This window comes from Thamnophis sirtalis, unplaced genomic scaffold (assembly GCF_051295495.1).
Source record: "Thamnophis sirtalis isolate CommonGarterSnake01/CBP01778 unplaced genomic scaffold, rThaSir2_p1.2 scaffold_5, whole genome shotgun sequence".
Taxonomy (NCBI): domain Eukaryota; kingdom Metazoa; phylum Chordata; class Lepidosauria; order Squamata; family Natricidae; genus Thamnophis; species Thamnophis sirtalis.
In genome coordinates this window covers 94134766-94151144 of record NW_028261385.1, presented here as the reverse complement: position 1 = coordinate 94151144, position 16379 = coordinate 94134766, and the positions used below count along the sequence as shown (strand labels likewise).

The 16379-nt window shown below is 39.3% G+C and overlaps 1 protein-coding gene across 15 annotated transcripts in view; it reads left to right on the top strand.

Annotated features, from left to right (window-relative positions):
• Positions 1-16379, top strand: part of ZNF462 (zinc finger protein 462) — a 173165-nt gene that overhangs the window by 81272 nt on the left and 75514 nt on the right. For 7 of the 15 annotated variants that reach the window (XM_087716207.1, XM_014064321.2, XM_087716201.1 and 4 more), the window contains exons 4-7: positions 827-991; positions 3745-4022; positions 15074-15109; positions 15620-15738. In XM_087716207.1, coding sequence (XP_087572333.1) covers positions 827-991; positions 3745-4022; positions 15074-15109; positions 15620-15738 — 598 coding nt within the window. The remainder of the gene's footprint in view (positions 1-826; positions 992-3744; positions 4023-15073; positions 15110-15619; positions 15739-16379) is intronic. The other 8 variants (XM_087716209.1, XM_014064318.2, XM_087716205.1 and 5 more) reach the window with 4 other exon arrangements.

Sequence of the window (16379 nt, the reverse complement as noted above, 5' to 3'; positions counted from 1 at the left end):
GTTGGGCTCCATTGTAAGTCGAGGACTACCTGTATTAGCTATTAGCTCTCTGCATTAAGGTGCAAAAGATTCACTTTATTTTGAAAATCATATATTTTTTAAAAAAAACCTTTCTCTTTGGGACTTCCATTGATCAAGAGATTGACATTTAAATAATTAGGAACTGTACTCCTGCAGATACAGAGAGCACCAGATTAAGGGAGATTTCTGTGAGTAATTTTATTTTAAAAAATCCTTATGAAGGACATACAAATTCTCAATTAAATTTCACGGTGCTCACAAGCATAACTGCTAGACTTGCTCCCCATAGAGAAAGAGCAGTTAAAAGGATGTTATTTGAGTGGGGAAAACTCGATGATTTATGTTTGTATTTTCTTTCTGTATACAAACTCAAACTTTTGCCGTCCCATTTCGTATTGCTAGTAGAAGAATGCTGCCAACTGAGGTTGAGTTTTTCTACATGCCCCAAAGATTTGAATCAATATTGTAATAGCACGCTATATCTATTTTGGGACTTTTAAACATCAGTTTTTTAAAAATAAACTCATGCTATCTCAGAGTTTTTACTTATTCCAAGAAGCAGCATAATGCTGCCTCTCATTGTATTTAAATCTACAAATTTGTGATGTTGTTTGGAGCATTGTTTCTCGAAATTGGCAGGTTGAAGACGTGTGGATTTCAACTCCCAGAAATCCCCAGGCAGCCCTGCTGCCTAAGGAATTCTGGGAGATGAAATGATCCACAGGTTTTTCAAACTGCCAAGGATGAGAAGCACTTACTTAGAGAAGGAATGGTTAATTAAGTTTCAAGTTTTATTGCTTTACAGCCTTTTGGCAGCTTGGAAGAAGTTTCGAAATTAAAAGAGAGGAAGGTGGTAGGATACAAATGTAAGTTCTGTGTCGAAGTTCATCCGACTCTTCGCGCCATCTGCAATCATCTTCGTAAACATGTCCAGTATGGGAATGGTTCCTCAGTCTCTACTGGAGTCAAGGTGAGTTTAAGGGTTTGTTTTGGGTTTAAATCCTTGGATTCATCCAAGGAAGAAGAAATCCCAAACTGCTTTTGTGGATCAGACGCCACCACAATCAGAAATATATATCAGCATTTATGCCGTGATTTCTATGTAGCTTTCCTTTTTTTAATTGGACTCAAGCCTAGTTCCTTGTGGGCAGAATGTATGCACCCATATAAATGTTATTATAACACAACAATGTGAATTCAAAGCTGCCAGTTGTTTGCTGGTGTTGGCGTTCACATCAATTCCCCCCCCCCAAAAAAGAATCTAGGATGTTATAAAGTATCAGCATAGCACATGTGTGGATCCAAACAGTGCAGCCATTTGTAACTCCAACTGGAAATTTTGACATTTCTAATTCATTTTAATATGGAGCCCTTTGTGCCAGTATTCACTGGTACCTCCATGATAGATTTATGCCATAATCTTTTAACTTTAATTTTCAGATTGGGATACTTTACAATCTTTTCCCCATTCTTTGTCTTCTATTCTATTATCTCCTGGAATTGCCACATCCGTTACCCACACTTTCTTTTCAAACACACAATCTAGTGTGCTATGAACCAAGACTTTATCAGTTTGTATTCTGAAAACTCACGATACTTTAACCTGCTCATTTTCACCTACTTTATGTTCCCACCAATTTTTTCATTACTGGTAGAGACGTTTCAGTGAATCATTTTGGTGATTATCTTATGTCGTTGTTTATAATCAGTTTGCATGATCTTCAACAAGCTGAGTATATGATCTACTTTTTCTTCTGCTTCTTTGCCCAAACTGCACTTTGAATCATTCAATGATTCAAAGTGGTTTTTTTTTTCCAATTCTGGACTTGATTGTGTTAATTTGGATAGCTTGCCCCTGATATTATTATCTACATACAACAATGTAAAGTCAGTGCTGCCAGATCTTTCGCTGGTGTTGGCCTTCATATGCTTTAAGTTCTTCTGTAGAATATCATAACGTATCTGATATGTGCGGATCCAAGCATCATTATTATTAAACTTATATGCTGCCTGACTCTCAACGAAACTGGGTAGCTTACAATAAATAGACATGCTAAATTGTTATTGCTCTTTTGTGGAACCTTGAGAAAAGGTTTATACTAACATCTCTAAAAGCTTTACACTGATGTAGCCAACCTGTTTTCTGAAAGCTACTGATGGAAGTCTTGGTATATGCTGCCCTAGGAGCTTTTGCTTCGAACTCTTTTCTTTACTTCCTTTTATATGAGAAGCTGCTCTTGACTATTTGATGTAAAAACCTTAGAAGCCAGAAAAATTGGCTGCATAAAGTTTCCAAAGAAAAGGCTGAAGTCGGTGTTGCTTCTATAGCTTTCTTCCTATGTTTTATTTTTAAATAAATGTTTTGTATAGAATCTTATCATTTCTGTTTAGGACATTACTGCCTATTGTGCATTAATTTATATAAAATAAATTATGAAAAATAATCAAATCAAGGCCTGCATGTCCATTATGCAAGAGCCAAGGTGGCGCAGTGGTTAAATGCAGCACTGCAGGCTACTGCTAGATCAGCAGGTCAGCGGTTCAAATCTCACCGGCTCAGGGTTGACTCAGCCTTCCATCCTTCCGAGGTGGGTAAAATGAGGACCCAGATTGTTGGGGGCAATATGCTGACTCTCTGTAAACCGCTTAGAGAGGCCTGAAAGGCCTATGAAGCGGTATATAAGTCTACTGCTATTGCTATTGCTATTATAGTTTCTACATAATTCACCTGTAATTGCTGCAAAACATGAACTTCTGTTTTTAAGTGAAAATATACATACTCTTAAGTTTAAATTTAGCTTTCATTTAGAGATAATTAATTAATTAAATCTTGGTATGAGATATGTTAGTACAATAAATGAAACCTAACTGCAAATGGCCCCTTATTTGCATTTTGCTTGTTATGTGTCCTATCTTTTTACGCATACATGCTATTGTATAGAAAAAATACTTTTTCTTCAAATGTGGCAGTAAATGTTTTCTACAAGTTTATTTCCTTCCCAAGTTTTTACAGGCCACGACCAGAGCTTGCATGCCTTCTGGTAATGGTGGTTAGTAAACCATCTGTGGATCTTTATTTAAGGCTGACAGATTGATATATTTTATAAATTAATGCAAATAAGCTGAATGTGCCCAGTAGGTGAGAAAAGTAACGAATACGGTGTAGTCTTTGATATTCTTCTTATCCCCTGTTCATCCCCCCCCCACCCCAAATTAAATCTAGATTATTTTACACAAACTTGGACTTTTTTAAACAGATCTATAGAAGCCAGTATATAGTTGCCAATTAAATAGTTTGAAAAATATTTGTTTGGGCAAATCGGCAAAAACAAAAAAATTGAAGGCTTATAGTGTAGTATCCTTGTGCCAGTTTTACCTCAGGAAGCCAAAAGAACGTATTATTGGAAACACTCCAATAAACCTCTGTAAGGAATATTGGCATTGCCTCAAAATTGGGACATTTCTACCTAATGAAGTGAATTATTCTGGAGAAAAAAAAAAGGTTTTAGCAACAGAGTGCACTCCAGCCATGCTGATCACCACTAAAAACCGTATGTTGCTTTTCAAGACATCTTTGCTCAGATTGCATGGATGTCTGCTCATAGCTGGATTTCAAGTTTACTGCTATCAGAAGAAGTTGATAGGCTTCCATAGATATAATGGTAACCATAGGGAAGAAGGGAGAGAGAATTGATGGCTTTGGGGGGGATATGTGTCTTTTAGCAGGAAGCTGAAGAACCTTCACATGCAGCTTTCTTGGAGGGTATTGAGGGAGCCAAAGACCATATGGCCACTATGGAACTTGCAGAAGCTGAATCTGGACCATCACTGGAAGATGAAACCAGACCTGGTGGCTACCATTGCAGCCAGTGTGATCGGGTTTTGATGTCTATGCAGGGTCTACGATCGCACGAGAGGAGTCACTTGGCCTTGGCCATGTTTACTCGCGAAGACAAGTACAGCTGCCAGTACTGTTCCTTTGTTTCTGCATTCAGGCACAAGTAAGTCTGTATTACTTACTATTTCTGCTTCTTAATGTTCATTTGCCCATATTATGAGGACCATACAGATTTACCCAAATGAAGCAAATTTTCTTATTTTCCACATGTACTACTTTTACTGTGCAGTGCCCAATTAATATCAAAGGTATTATATATGGATGACAGTAAGCTCCCAGTAATTCTTAATAAGCAGTTCTTATTTTGGCTTTTCAACCCTTAAATTAGCCAAAATTACATTATGGAAATACAGAAATTGAAATGTAAGCTCCATAAATTCTAGATTTTCAGTTATAGACCAAAATCTACATTGAAACCAGGTCATACATTTCAGGGATTTTTTTGAAATAAATGTTCTGGGTTTATAACCGTCAATTTGTTACCAGCTACACAACAACAGATTGAGTAAAGCAGTCTATTCCATAGAGATTGTACTATATAAGATGTAGAAATGGAAAACAGAACCATCCTTTTTCACTCCTCCTCCACAGAACCAAGCTTATGTAGGCTTGTTATGTTAAACTTGGACTTCTATTGGATTGTTGCATTCGTTCCGATGGATAAGTCCATATTTTTTCCCTTGCTTGGTTTTCTTGATACTTGCTACAATACTTGCCAGAAAAACTATTGATAAGTGAATGTATGATTGATAGGTTAATTGACCAGATCAGAATTGTGGATGCCTGTAAAACATTTTTGCAATTTCATACAAGAGTTGCAAAAGTGTATGACAGAAAAGATAAAAGATTAAGGATAATTCTCCATTAGGAGTCTTTCTCTTCAATTCCATTTCTGTGGCATGTCACTACTGAATTGTCTGTGCTCGAAGTCCCTTCTTGACTTTCTGTTTTCCTGTTCTCTATGGAAAACATTGATCACCACACTTTTATTATACTCCAGGTGCAGGTGATGAAGCAAAACAAGGCAGCCATGGTGAAGCTATAATTTTAAACATACTTACTCAGAAGTAAGCCCCTTTCAGCAAAATGCAAACTTCTGAGTAAGCTGACTTAAGATCAGGCTTTAGAAAACAGTAGGAACCAAAAAGCTAAATTCTTATCTTTCCCACCAAAGGGGGGAGGGGAGGAATGTATACTGTGTATAACATAATATGTTTTATCTAAAGAGAAGTTAAATCAATTAACCTGTTTCTTTAAATTAAATTGAAATTATTTAGAGACACATCTCCCCATATACATAGTAATGGTGCAAAAAAAGTAGGTATTGTGACATTGAAGATGCCAAGAAATAAGGGAGAGAATGCAATATGAGTTATGCTTGTCAAAATGTACAGGTGTATCTCCTGAAAAAGTCACAGGCATCTTTTGCAAGAGAAATCAAGACTATCTGCTTTTAGATAAGAACTAGAAAGCAGGGAGAGAAAACAGTCTATGATGCTCCCTTTACTGCCATTTCTTTGTAACATCCCAAATAATCTAAAGCAGGAATATCCAACCATAGCAACTTTAAGACCTGTGGACTTCAACTCCCAGAATTCCCCAGTCAGCATTAAAATCCAGAGGTCTTAAAACTGCCAAAGTTGGACATCCTTGATCTATAGCAGGCCTGTCAAACCTGGCGGCCTGTAGACTAGATATGCCCCATGCATGTCGTGCCCATCGCTGCTCCGCAAAGGAAAAAAAAACATTGTGATACGTCATGATACGGCCCGTGATTGAGTGGGTTTGACACCCCTGATGTATAATGTAACTTCATCTCTTTTACATTATGGAATTGTGTTTCTGTGAAAAAATAGCCTGATTTATAAGGTTAGGCAGACACTGGATTGACGTAAAGGACTGTGACTGACTGATTGACTGACTGATTGAGTACAGTTGCGTTTCTGCTTCTTGAGTCATCAAGGCGCTAAGCAGCTCACAATAGCAATGTTCTATGAAATAAAACAAATGTACAAATTATAATTTTGTATTACTAGCAAATAATTAAAACTATATGACATAAAAATGAAAGCACTTAAGAAACTAGGCATACTTTTTTTTCCTTCCTAGCATTTACCCACAAGTACAGGGTCTGTTTCTTTTTTTAAAATCAACCAAGTGTTGATTCATTGGTTGCAACAGGAATTGACTATGTGGGTTGGGAGAGTGAATGACCTACCCAAAGACACCCAGTTAGCTTTCATGTCGGTGGGAGTAGTACTCATATTTCTCCTAGTTTCTAGCCTGGTTCCTTAACTACTAAACCAAACTGGGTCTCCTTAAAACTAATTATAAACCTGCTCATGTCTCAATTCTTTAAAGATGCTTTCTGGATGCCAGGGATGAGAATATAGATCTTGTTGGGATGGTGTTCCACAGAAGAAATATATTGGATTAGGATGGAAATCTGTTTTATGTTGATGCAAATATATTGTATGCTTCATTTGCTTTAGTTACAGAAAGTGATGGCAAAGAAATAGGTTGGATCAAAGGATCATAACTTTATTGCTTCAAAATTAGTTGTAGGCAGTAAGGTCTTAGATGTGGTGGAATGGATGCAGGGGATGTCAGGAGATTCAGGTTGAGGAATGGAGTTTAAGAAAACGAATTAAGTCATCGACAAACATGGGTAGTAAATTGGAAGTGGAAGAGAATTAATACAAGTCTTTCAAGTTCATCTTGTCCACCTGTCAGTCTAGAGAAGTTCCTTCCTTGTTTAGGTTCTTCCATAAGCCCACAGAAATAAATGATGCATTGTTATTTATCTAACAGGAAAAGAAATATTTGATGGAGGTAAATAATCTCTAGATCTGGCCCATTGGAATCTCATGATACTATTTACTGAATAATTGGTTAAAATAAAACCTTTAAAGATACAGCGTTTATAATACCATAAGGTTTGTACCTTTGTAAACATTAGGCACTGAATTGAAGGTAGCCTTAAACTATTATAGTCACACTACAATTTTGAGGGAGAATTTCATTCTGTCAGCTTTGTCATTGTAATCTGGAACCAAAACAAGGCAGTCTTAACTATACGAGCAAAAGCTTTCCATTTTCTGATATTTTTTTCCCTTGGTACAGATAAAAATCTGAGATCCATCCAGTGAAGAGTTGTCTAATGCTGTTAGGAACGTGCAGAGTTTCCACCATCAGAGTGGTGGAAATGTTCTTTGTAAGACATTCCCAAATCCTTCAATGTGAGATCTTGCAGATATCAGAACAAATATTTATCCTGCAGTTTGGCATCTTGTCAGTACTGTCCGTGGAGATTTTCCCTATATCCTTAGCAGGGAACCCATTTTAAGGTATCCATCCTTAAACTGCTCTGATCCTAAGTTTCTGAGGAGATGTGAGGGTTGCATTGTTAGTGTTACTAGCTAGAGTTCTTCAAGGTTCAGCCTTTCTATCAACCATAGAAATGGATACACTTTTGTTCAAGTGCACTGCGCATTGAGATCACGCATTTCTAGAAAAGGATGCTTCAAAAATTTGAGAGAAGCATTACTTTGAAGCTGCTTGTGAAGCAACAAGCCATTTCTTGTAAAGAGAAGCGACCTTGTTGTTCCAGACTGTTCCACTTTGCAGCCTTTCCTCAGCATCCTTCACCACTTGGGGAAGTCAGATAAGGCTTCTGCATGTAGCTGCCCAGAAGCCTATTTTGGCTTTTGCGAATACTGGAGAAGACTAGAAGGAAACTGCATGAGAATGTAGTCCTCTTAGCCTTCTCCAATCCTGCTGATGTCATTTTCTTGAGTTTGCAGCTGAGAAAAGCAAGATACAACAGGAAACCTTCAAATGGATGCCAAAAGGTTCCCTGAGGCAAGTCATGTTGCCTCCTTGCCCAAACAAAGAAGACATTGTCTCTGTCATGCACCTCTAGGTCATCTCCACAGGCCTACAATCTGGATAATACTCTTAGGGATGAAAGCTGGCTGAGTGACTTCAGAGGAGTCATTCACTCTCAGTCTAACCCACCTGACAAGGTTATTGTTCTGAAGAAAATCAGAGACAAGGGCATTGTTTGCTTTTGTGTATGTGTGTGTAACTAAAAGGTGGAATAAAAATATAATAGTAATATTAAAGATTATTATATTAATAACATCAATGTTAATAATTTATGACTGTCATGCAGGCTGCCAATTTGTAGTTAGCTATTACTAGATTTCTCTCAGATTTTTCTTTCTCGATAACATCAACTTCTTGTATTTTAGTCCTCCTGAGTCAGTCTCCTAGGATGAGTTTTTTTTTTAATTCCCTTTGAAAAGAAAAACGAAGCCACTAGGGGGCTAATTTTAAGTGGAGACAGGGATAGGATTACCCTTTTGGTTCTTTTTTGAAACAATTCTTTAAAAGTGTTTTAAATTATATTTAAAATAAACTCCTTTTGGCTCCATTTTATTATTTTAAACTTGTACTTTTTTTAACGTACAGGATTTCCTTTAGGATAAGTCTCCCACTAATAAAATAAAGCATTTTGTGGAAATACTATTCTCAGTATTTTAATAAAGCACCTGAGATAATTCGTTTGTTCATTCTTCAGTATTTTTTTCTTCATTAATATACTTCTCCAAGCTATACATTAATCAAAATTATATTTATATTCTATGAATTCAATGAAAAATAATAATGAAATAATCAGGTTTTTAATTTTATACTTATATTCTCACCTCAGTATTGATAAAAGTTATATTACTTCCAATTTATCGTACCAAAGATATATATATATATATATATATATATATATATATATATATATATATATATATATATATATATATATATATATATATATATATATATATATATATATATATATATATATATATATATATATATATATATATATATATATATATATATATATATATATATATATATATATTGGGTTTCTGTCTGGATGGTCTCTTGTGACGAGCCGAAGGACAGAGAATGGAAGTAGTGATCTTCCTCCCATATTTGGGCATACCAGGGGTTGTAAATATATATACTCCAGATTGTAAACCTGGAGTAATAATACAGGAACAAAAACCCTAATCTTATTAGTGAATAAAAGGATTAAAAGTAATTTGCAGTCCACATGGTCAAATAAATGGTTTGAGGAGATTAATCATACTTTTTAAAGTACAAATGTCCAAATTAGAAAACAGAAGTGTAGATGATATTATACAGTAATGACTTTGATTCTGGGCTAAAGTGAAACTGAAACAAGGTTGTGTAATTTCATATTTAATTTATTTGGTTGACAATTGTTAACAGTGATAGCTGAACAAAGACTCCAATTTCGAGTAATGCCATTTGGCCTCCAAGGGGCGCCAGCAGTCTTCATGCAATTGATTAATGAGGTTTTACATTACCATGTTTACAAAGGCATAATGGTCTATTTAGACGATATCCTTATTTACACGGAAACACGTGAAGAACACGTGGAGGAGCTTTGAACAGTTGTACTGAGGGAGTCTGGACAAAACATCAGCCATAAAATTTTTCCCTCCCAGAATGTATTTCAAGGTGAAATTGAATCTATTGAAATGCTGAACCCAGCGCATTAGGAGAAAGTTTTCTGGGGGTTCTCAATGCCTCCATGTTTTTATGGTCAGTCCACACCTCGAAAGGGTGCTTGGCGCCCTCCAGAAAATGGTGCCAGGTTGATAAAGCCCAACGAACAGCAAAAGCCTCTTTCTCCCAAATAGCCCAACGTCTTTCTGTGTCAGTCAGTTTGTGAGAGGTGTAAGCGCAGGGTTGTAATTTACCTTGGCTATTTGCTTGAAGTAGTACAGCTCACACTGCCACATCACTGGCGTCAGCTTGGACCACAAAAGGCGCGTCCATGTCAGGGTGCTTGAGGACCGGTTCCTTCGCAAAGAGGCGCTTCAACTTCTCAAAAGCAGCTTGACAGTCCATAGTCCAATCCAAAGGTTTGCTAGGTTTAGGCTTAGCCCCTCCTTTCGATTTAAGGAGGCTAGTTATAGGGAGAGCTATCTTAGCGAAGGAGGGAATAAATTGACAATAGAAGTTAGCAAATCCCCAAAATCTCTAATTGCTTACGTGTACGTGGGGCCTCCCACTCGGTGACAGCCCTGACCTTAGCGGGGTCCATCTCTATCCCCTTGTGGGAGATCCGATAGCCCAGGTAATCAACTTTCTCCTGATGAAATTCGCACTTGGACAACTTGGCGTACAGTTCTGCCGCTCGGAGTTTCTTCAGAATCGTGCAAACAAGCTTCACGTGTTCTTCATGTGTTTCCGTGTAAATAAGGATAGACCATTAGGCCTTTGTAAAGATGGTCATGTAAAACCTCATTAATCAATTGCATGAAGACTGCTGCCCCCTGGAGGCCAAATGGCATTACTCGAAATTGGAAGCAACCAAGGGGGCAGTTGAAAGCAGTTTTCCATTCGTCCCCCTCTTTACTTCTGACCCTATAGTACTCTTTCCTTAGGTCCAATTTAGTGAAAATCCAGCCCTTCCCCAGTTGGGCCAGCATGTCCTTCATCAGTGGTAAGGGGTAGAGGTTCTGAGCAGAGATGCAGTTTAAGTTTTTGAAATTCACACATAATCTGAAGGAGCCATCTTTCTTCTCTCTGAACAATACTGGGGCCGCTATCTTGGGCCTTGCTGGTTCAATTAATCCCCTTTCCAAGTTTTTATCAATGAATTTCCTCATTTCCTCCATCTCTCTAGGGGTCATTGAATATATTTGGGGCTTTGGAAGCTTTACTGCAGGTAAAATATCAATGGTGCAATCTGTGGGTCTGGGGGGGGGTAATTTATCAGAAGATTTTTCACTAAAAACATCCTTGTGGTCCCAATATTCCCTTGGTATTTTTTCCTCTCCCTCAATTTTCTCTTGCCCCCTGGCTGCCAGTGTGGGGGTAGTATATCAGAGGCTGGAGCTTCAACTTTCCCCTCAGGGGGTGTGGCTGTCCAAATTCGCAACCACCCCTCTCTCCAGTTAATGCATGGGTTCCATCTACAGAGCCGGGGGAGTCCTAAAATAAGGGGCCGGTCCATCCCAGGCGCCACAACAAAAGTTATTATTTCCTGGTTGGTACCCATCCACATCTCGATGGGTTGAGCAGGACCACCCCCCGCAATAGAGCCATCTATTTGGCAAAAAGCAATAGGGATTTTCAAAGTTTTTAGTTTCAAGCCCAGCTTCTCAACCATTTCAGGGCTTATCATACAATGGGAACACCCAGAATCTAATAGAGCCATAAGTTTTTCTTTTGCGCCAGAAGAGGGCACTCTAAGCTTGACTGGAATAAGCATAGGGCCAGAGTGCGAACTTACCCAGCTATGAGAATCTTCGTCATCACTGTTGTCAGATGAGCTGGGACTTCCGCTTCCCCCCTCCTCTGGCTCGAAGCGTCGAGAAACATCTTCCCCAGCAAAGGCGGCCCCTTTCTCTTGCCTGGAGGCTTCTCAGGTTTCCTCTCCCTCCGGGGGGTGGAGCGGAGTGGGTCAGCTTCACTCGGCAATTTACAGCACGATGCCCCTCCTTTCCACAGCGGAAACAAGCGGAGGGCTTGGGCTTGCCTGCAAAAATTCCCCTACCCCCCTTTTCACCTCTTGGGAGGGGGGTTTTGGGGGGTGGAGGGCATTTCTCAACTTCTCCCTCATCCATGCAACGAAGCCTGGTTAAGTCAAACTCAATATCTGCAGCACTCTCATACCAGGGCTCCAAAAGGCGGGGAATGCGCCTGTTTATGCATTGTTGGTAAACATCTTTATTCAAGCCATCAGCAAATCCTCATTTCTCCTCATTGCTGCCATAAAGTCATCAAAATTCCTCAAGAGAGGGAAGTTACTATTATGTAATCCGACCATCCAGTTGCTTTCTTCTCCAAGGCCATTAACACTATTCTCACTTTAGATTCATTAGTAACCAATCAGGTCCATATATTTCCACATAATTCCAGACCTGAATAATAAACAACCCGAGGCCGCTGGGCTTTCCATCATATTTTACGCTTAAGGGTGGGACCTTAGCCATCCGGCATCGCCTGCCCCCCCCCCCCGCTCTCTGAATGTCTCTAGCCGCAAGGGGGGAGGTCAGTGCTGGGTTTTCTTGCGCACATCCCCCTTCGGCCCCTCCAGTCTCCCTTAAGCTATGCAGCGGGTACCTTTTTTCCAGTTCCTCTGCTGGTTCCCTTTCTACAGCTCTTTCTTGAATCCGGCGTTCACTCCATGCCTCTTCGAGGAGTCTCATGGCTTGGGACATTTTGTAATCTTCCTCTCCAGAGCCACTCCAGTCAACAACTGGGGTTTTTCTTGGCCTCCTTCTCGTGACTCCAGTTTGTAATTCCTCAGGTTCCTCTTTCTGTCCCACACCCCAAGTCCATCTGGGTTGAACAGCAGGCTCCTCCACTCTCAGGTCAGCTAGCATTTCTGTTAAAGATGGTGCTGCTGTTGCACCCATGTCTTCTTCCTGGTCGCTTTCATGTAAAGACATTTTTCTTTTTCTTCTATGAGGGCACCCCCCTTGGAAGTTGTTCGCTCCGGGTTGGGTGCGAGGTGAGATTCAGCTTATTGTCAGATGCCACTTCATTTAATAATCAGGAAAGAAGCCACTCAACTCCATTTGCTTGAGATTAAGTGTACTTTTACTAATTACAAACAAATAGTAGCGAAGCAAAGCTGAATCTGGTTAATTAGTCGCGAAAGCAAAGAATATCATGTATAGTTCAATCCCCTCCCCTTGGCACCCCAGTCCATAGTCCAATTATAATTCACCCAACTGTCAGGTGGGAGATATCTTCAAAAATCATCACCAGGATGGAATGCTGGACAGTTAACCTTGGCGGGAAACTCCCTTCCTCTGCATGCGCAATGAGATGGTCAGGCCAGCGTCTAGAATTTTCCTCCAGCACATAATGCTTCCCTTCCCAAACACCATGCCCCCCCTCCCTGTTTCAATGGCAGCCGAAGCAGCAGCAAAGCAGAGGCTGACAGACATCTTGCATATGAACATAATACTTAGTCAATTTTAGTGATCTATTAATGAATTCTTTCTTCGTACTTTCTCTGGTCCTTTGGTGGAATAGCTAAAAATTCAGAATGTTTAACTTCCATATTTGTTCAGTCATAGTTTATTATATCATCTAACTTTAAATTGTAGTTAACAATTGTAGCTAAATTTGTTTAGTGAAAATTAAGGTAAGAAATTAATTTGTTTTACCAGACATAAATAAAACTAGTCCCAGTTTTCAGTTTGAACTACGGTAATGGTGAACTATTGCTAAGTGAAAATATAAACTAGTATTTCCTATTTCTTTTCCCTCATCTGAAGGACCCCAGAAAATTATTAGGTTTATACATATCTCTGGCTATTTGGTGTTTTCCACAACAGCTTGCAAATTGTTTGAAAGATGGCTTCAGAATGTATGGAACACACTTTGTTCAGGTGTGCGATTTGCACTTTTTTCAGTGAAGAGGTTATGTCTGAATGCATAGAGTCAGCCAGAAGCAACTTGATGTAGTTGCTTTGCAAATCTGAGCTTCAAAGAAGCTTTGGGACAATCTAAAACATGGGTGTCAAACTCGCCACGTCTTGTTGCCATTTCATGGCGGTTTTCCCGTTCATGGAGCTGGGGTGGGTGTGGCCAGCATGTGACACTCCTGCTCTAAAACATTCATTTGAAAGGTTTTGGAGAAAAATCCTGCTCTTCATTTAGATTGTCATTACCAGCCGTTCTGGTTGCTGACTTTTTATGAAATAATTTTAAATTATATTTTAATAGTTGGTCTTATTTTACTTCTGTGGTGATCATTCTGCCCAGCAGAGAATAATTAAAAATACTGGAGATACTTTTCACCTGGGGATGAAAATTTATAGCACGGGCATTTCTTACTGTTCAGATACGTAGCCAAAGAGGAAACCAACTTCTCCCACATATTGGCATGACTTTTGGGAGATACGCCTTACTTTTGTTGGAATCAATATTTTGAATGGATCTGTTTTATTCATATTCTACAGGCGGCTCTGACAATCCTAATTTCATCTTAGTTGTTCAGTTTTTTCAATTAAATAGGAGTTGTGGATCTAGCACTCCTAGGAAAATGTCTTCTTTTGTGCAAAAATTCACAGCCTTTTTTTTCTCCTGGTAAGAAGCAGGGACTTCAACTGTCTGCTGAATATTTTTATTTCAGCTAAGAAAGACTGAAATATATGTACAATGGTTAGATGAAAAAAGAAGTATTTGATGCTACTGCATATTTACAAAGAGGATAGCTATTGAAAGTCACCTACCTCTTCTCATAGTAACATACTACAGCCATATTCAACTATGCAAACTACGGATAAAATTAGAAAGGCGGTGCTTTCAACTTCTAAAATTTTGTGTGTGTAAAAAGAGGCAAGCATTAGATAAAATTCACAGCTTCTTTAGCCCTGGTACTTAATGTGTGTGTAAAAAACACGCCCTGGCTTCTGTAATCCCTTGGAAATACACACAGTTGCGTCTCTTCTTGATTTCCAGAAGTCTCCTGGAAAACTCCTGTGCTCCTGGATTGAAATTAAAGTGTTTGTAGAACTCCTGTTCAGGTTTTTATTTTTCATTTTGGGAGTCTTGTTTTGGTCCAGAGATGTAATTATTAGTTATTTTTTAATATATGCATTGGACTTAACAGTATTTTTCCAAGAGTCTTCGTAGAGTTGGGTGGCCTTAACAGATCTAATAAATGAACAATATACGGCTTCTCAGTTGAATCATTTTCATGTTATCAATGGTGTAACTATAGTAGTGGCGCAGTGGTTAGAATGCAGTATTGCAGGCTAATTCTGCTGACTGCCAGTAGTTTGATTGAGAAACTCAGATTGTTGGGGGGGAAGGGAATGCTGACTCTGTAAACCACTTAGAGAGTACTATAAATAGCACTGGGGCACCACGGCTCAAAAGCACTATGAGCCAGTATATAAGTGCTATTGATATAGTGGAGATAGAAGAAGTGGTTACCTTGGGCCTTGTGAGCTGAGACTTTAGTCTTTAAAAAAAAGATGGACCTGGCCACAGACAGTTGTAGGACCAATGTACACGGTCCCATGAGGAGAAGCTAATTTGACCAGGGAACATATTGGATATAGGTGACCACTTTCTTCCTTTCCTCCTCAGCCCTTCAGGAGACTCATATCCACTCTTCTGGCAGAGGTACAGTTGTGTGATGCTTCTCCTTTTCTTTCTTCTTTCTGCCCTGAATTGCTACTGCTTGAGCTTTCTAACCCATTGATGGGGCCACTGGAGAGATTTGGCTTGCAGCTCAGTGGGTTAGTGGTGGTGAAGGTATTAGATTAGGAGAGGAGAGACCAGTTTCTTGCCTGCTCTCAGTTGTGTAAGCTCCCTGGTGACTTTGGGCCCATCATTCACCCTCTGTCCTACCTAGCACATGGTGACACTATTGAAGGGGAAATTGGAGGAAGGAGCTCTAAGTACGCTACCTTCAGCTCCTGAACAAAAGGCAGGATATAAATCCAATAAATAATATAATATTCATGCTCCTGCACCTCTTCCGCAGTGCACCTTCTCTTTGAAAAGAAAATGAATCTGTGTCAGTGCAGGCAGTACAGTAAATGTCTTTCCAGTCATCCCAGACTGGTTGAAATGATTGATATTTTTGCTTCTTTCTTTTTTGCTTCCCGTTGCTGCTTTTCTCCTGCCAAGTTTGGATCGCCATATGCAAGCACACCACGGACATCACAAACCATTCCGCTGCAAACTCTGCCCTTTCAAGTCCTCCTATAATAGCCGGCTGAAAACTCACCTACTCAAAGTCCATGCTGGTAAGTCTCTTCCTCAGTTTCATAGGTCCCCTTCCTTCCCCCCCCCCCACCCCCCTTGCTGTTTTCTGCTGCTGTAGCCTCATCAATTAACAGTAGCTTGCAGCCTTAAAGTGAGCCTTGGGGCCAATTAGGGGAAAAGTGCTTAAGTTAAGCTAATTCTCCATTCAGCAAATCTTAAACTGGAATTGAACCAATTTAGGTGATCCTAAATTAGACACAGGCTGGAACTTAATTCCAGAGCCATAATTAAACTTCTTCTAGGGTGGAAACCAGGGCAAGAGGTTGAATTAAGAGCTTAGGCTACAGCAGAACAGCCAGCCCCTTTGAATAGTAAATGTTAAACAGGTTGAAATAAAAGACCTGTGCCAAATGTTCATATTCAGATTATGTGGTGTAGTTTTACACTTTGTTTTGAGCCTAGTCATAGCCATTATTCCTTGCGTATTTTGTTGTTTGGTATAATTTCGTGTTTACATTAACAGTCTGCTTTTTGGTTACTGTGCGAAGATCCCAGATCCCATATCGTACACTTTTATGAGGATAGGGACATAGAATGTCGCTGCAGGGTTCAGTGAGAATAAGCAATAAGAATGGAGTGCACACTTTAAGATACATTCATGGACAGATCGTCATGCTTTAAA